Source organism: Sapajus apella, unplaced genomic scaffold (genome assembly GCF_009761245.1).
Source record: "Sapajus apella isolate SASKATOON/1434 unplaced genomic scaffold, GSC_monkey_1.0 scaffold5583, whole genome shotgun sequence".
Classification (NCBI taxonomy): domain Eukaryota; kingdom Metazoa; phylum Chordata; class Mammalia; order Primates; family Cebidae; genus Sapajus; species Sapajus apella.
This window is the reverse complement of record NW_022442507.1, coordinates 2,946-4,422: the sequence shown is the minus strand read 5'-3', so window position 1 is coordinate 4,422 and position 1,477 is coordinate 2,946. Positions and strand designations below refer to the sequence as shown.

Here is a 1,477-nt window from a genome sequence, read left to right as displayed (position 1 = left end):
GGAGTCTTGCTTTGTCACCCAGATTGGAGTGCAGTGGTGAGACCGCGGCTCACTGCAATCTCTGCCTCCTCCTGGGCTCAAGTGATCTCCTGCCTCAGCCTCCCAAGGAACTGAGACTATAGGCACATGCCACCACACCTGGCTAATTTTTGGGTTTTTTGTAGAGAAGGGATGTCACCATGTTGCCCAGGCTGGTCTTGAACTCCTGACCTCAAGTGATCTGCCCACTCTGGCCTCCAAAAGTGTTGGGATTACGGGCATGAGCCACCGCACCCAGCCTGCTGTCTTTCTCTACAGCAGCATGGTGAAGTAAATATGAACCTGAACTAATGGGCAAAACATTTTCCACTTTTAGGGGTTTTAAACTACCTGAAAGAGACATTTACCCATACTCCAAGTTACGACATGAGTCCTGCCATGCTGAGTGTGCTTGTCAAAATGATGCTTGCTCAAGCCCAAGAAAGCGTGTTTGAGAAAATCAGCCTTCCCGGGATCCGGAATGAGTTCTTCATGTTGGTGAAGGTGGCTCAGGAGGCTGCCAAGGTAAGACTTCCTGGTTCCTGTGACTCTGGGGAGTGGGCAGGAGACGCCGGCACAGGAGCACTGGAAGGAGCGGGGACTTCCCACGGGAGCCTGCCTGTGACCTGGGCAGTGTGCCAGCTCTGGCCAGGGCTGCTGGCTTGAGTTTTCTTGGCAAGTGTTGGTGTTTCAGATACGGATCATTGATTCTATCTGCAGCTCAGCCTAAAAACCAGCATAATGACGGCAGCCTGATTCCCTGTTAACTGTGACAATGACAGAACAAGGGGTTGCTTGGAGGTGCTCCCAGATTCTGGAGCGGCCCCTTGCAGGGGCCGTTGCATGGGGAGAAGAAAGGGCTCTTTCTCTGCAGTTGGGTTTATGAGGGCCCTTGTGCCAGGCTGCCCCTTCCCAGTGCCCCTTCTGTTTCAGGTGGGAGAGGTCTACCAGCAGCTGCACGCAGCCATGAGCCAGGCACCAGTGAAAGAGAACATCCCCTACTCCTGGGCCAGCCTGGCCTGCGTGAAGGCCCACCACTACGCGGCCCTTGCCCACTACTTCACTGCCATCCTTCTCATTGACCACCAGGGTAAGGGTTGGGGAGCGTTCGGGGGTTTGGCCGGGGTCATGGTCCAGCTGCCCCGGGGTGATTCTGAGCTGAGCAAGAGCTACCTGCCTTCCCTGGAGATGCTCACAGGCCGAAGGCAGAGGATGGGAATGACCCATGACTGAAGCAGCTGCTGCACAGGCCATGGTGGGGACAGGGGTTATAAGTTCCTTTGGAGGGAGGAAGAGGGGACACCTTTAATTCTGCCCGGGTGCAAGAGTTTTCACCTGGAATCTAGAATCTAAGGGAATGCCAAAAATGCAGGAATCAAGATAAATAACATTTTAAGGTAATATTTTAAAAGAATCAAAATTAATGCAGGCCAAGTACGGTGGTCATGCCTGTAATCCC

At 53.5% G+C, this 1,477-nt stretch overlaps 1 protein-coding gene across 1 annotated transcript in view; it reads left to right on the top strand.

Moving 5' to 3' along the window:
• Nucleotides 1–301: 301 nt before the first annotated feature.
• Nucleotides 302–1,477, top strand: part of LOC116547932 (rhophilin-2-like) — a gene marked incomplete at its 3' end in the record, with an annotated part of 3,726 nt that continues 2,550 nt past the window's right edge. Inside the window, exons 1-2 of the mRNA XM_032273676.1 lie at nt 302–543; nt 952–1,108. Of these exons, the coding sequence (XP_032129567.1) occupies nt 406–543; nt 952–1,108 (295 nt within the window). The remainder of the gene's footprint in view (nt 544–951; nt 1,109–1,477) is intronic.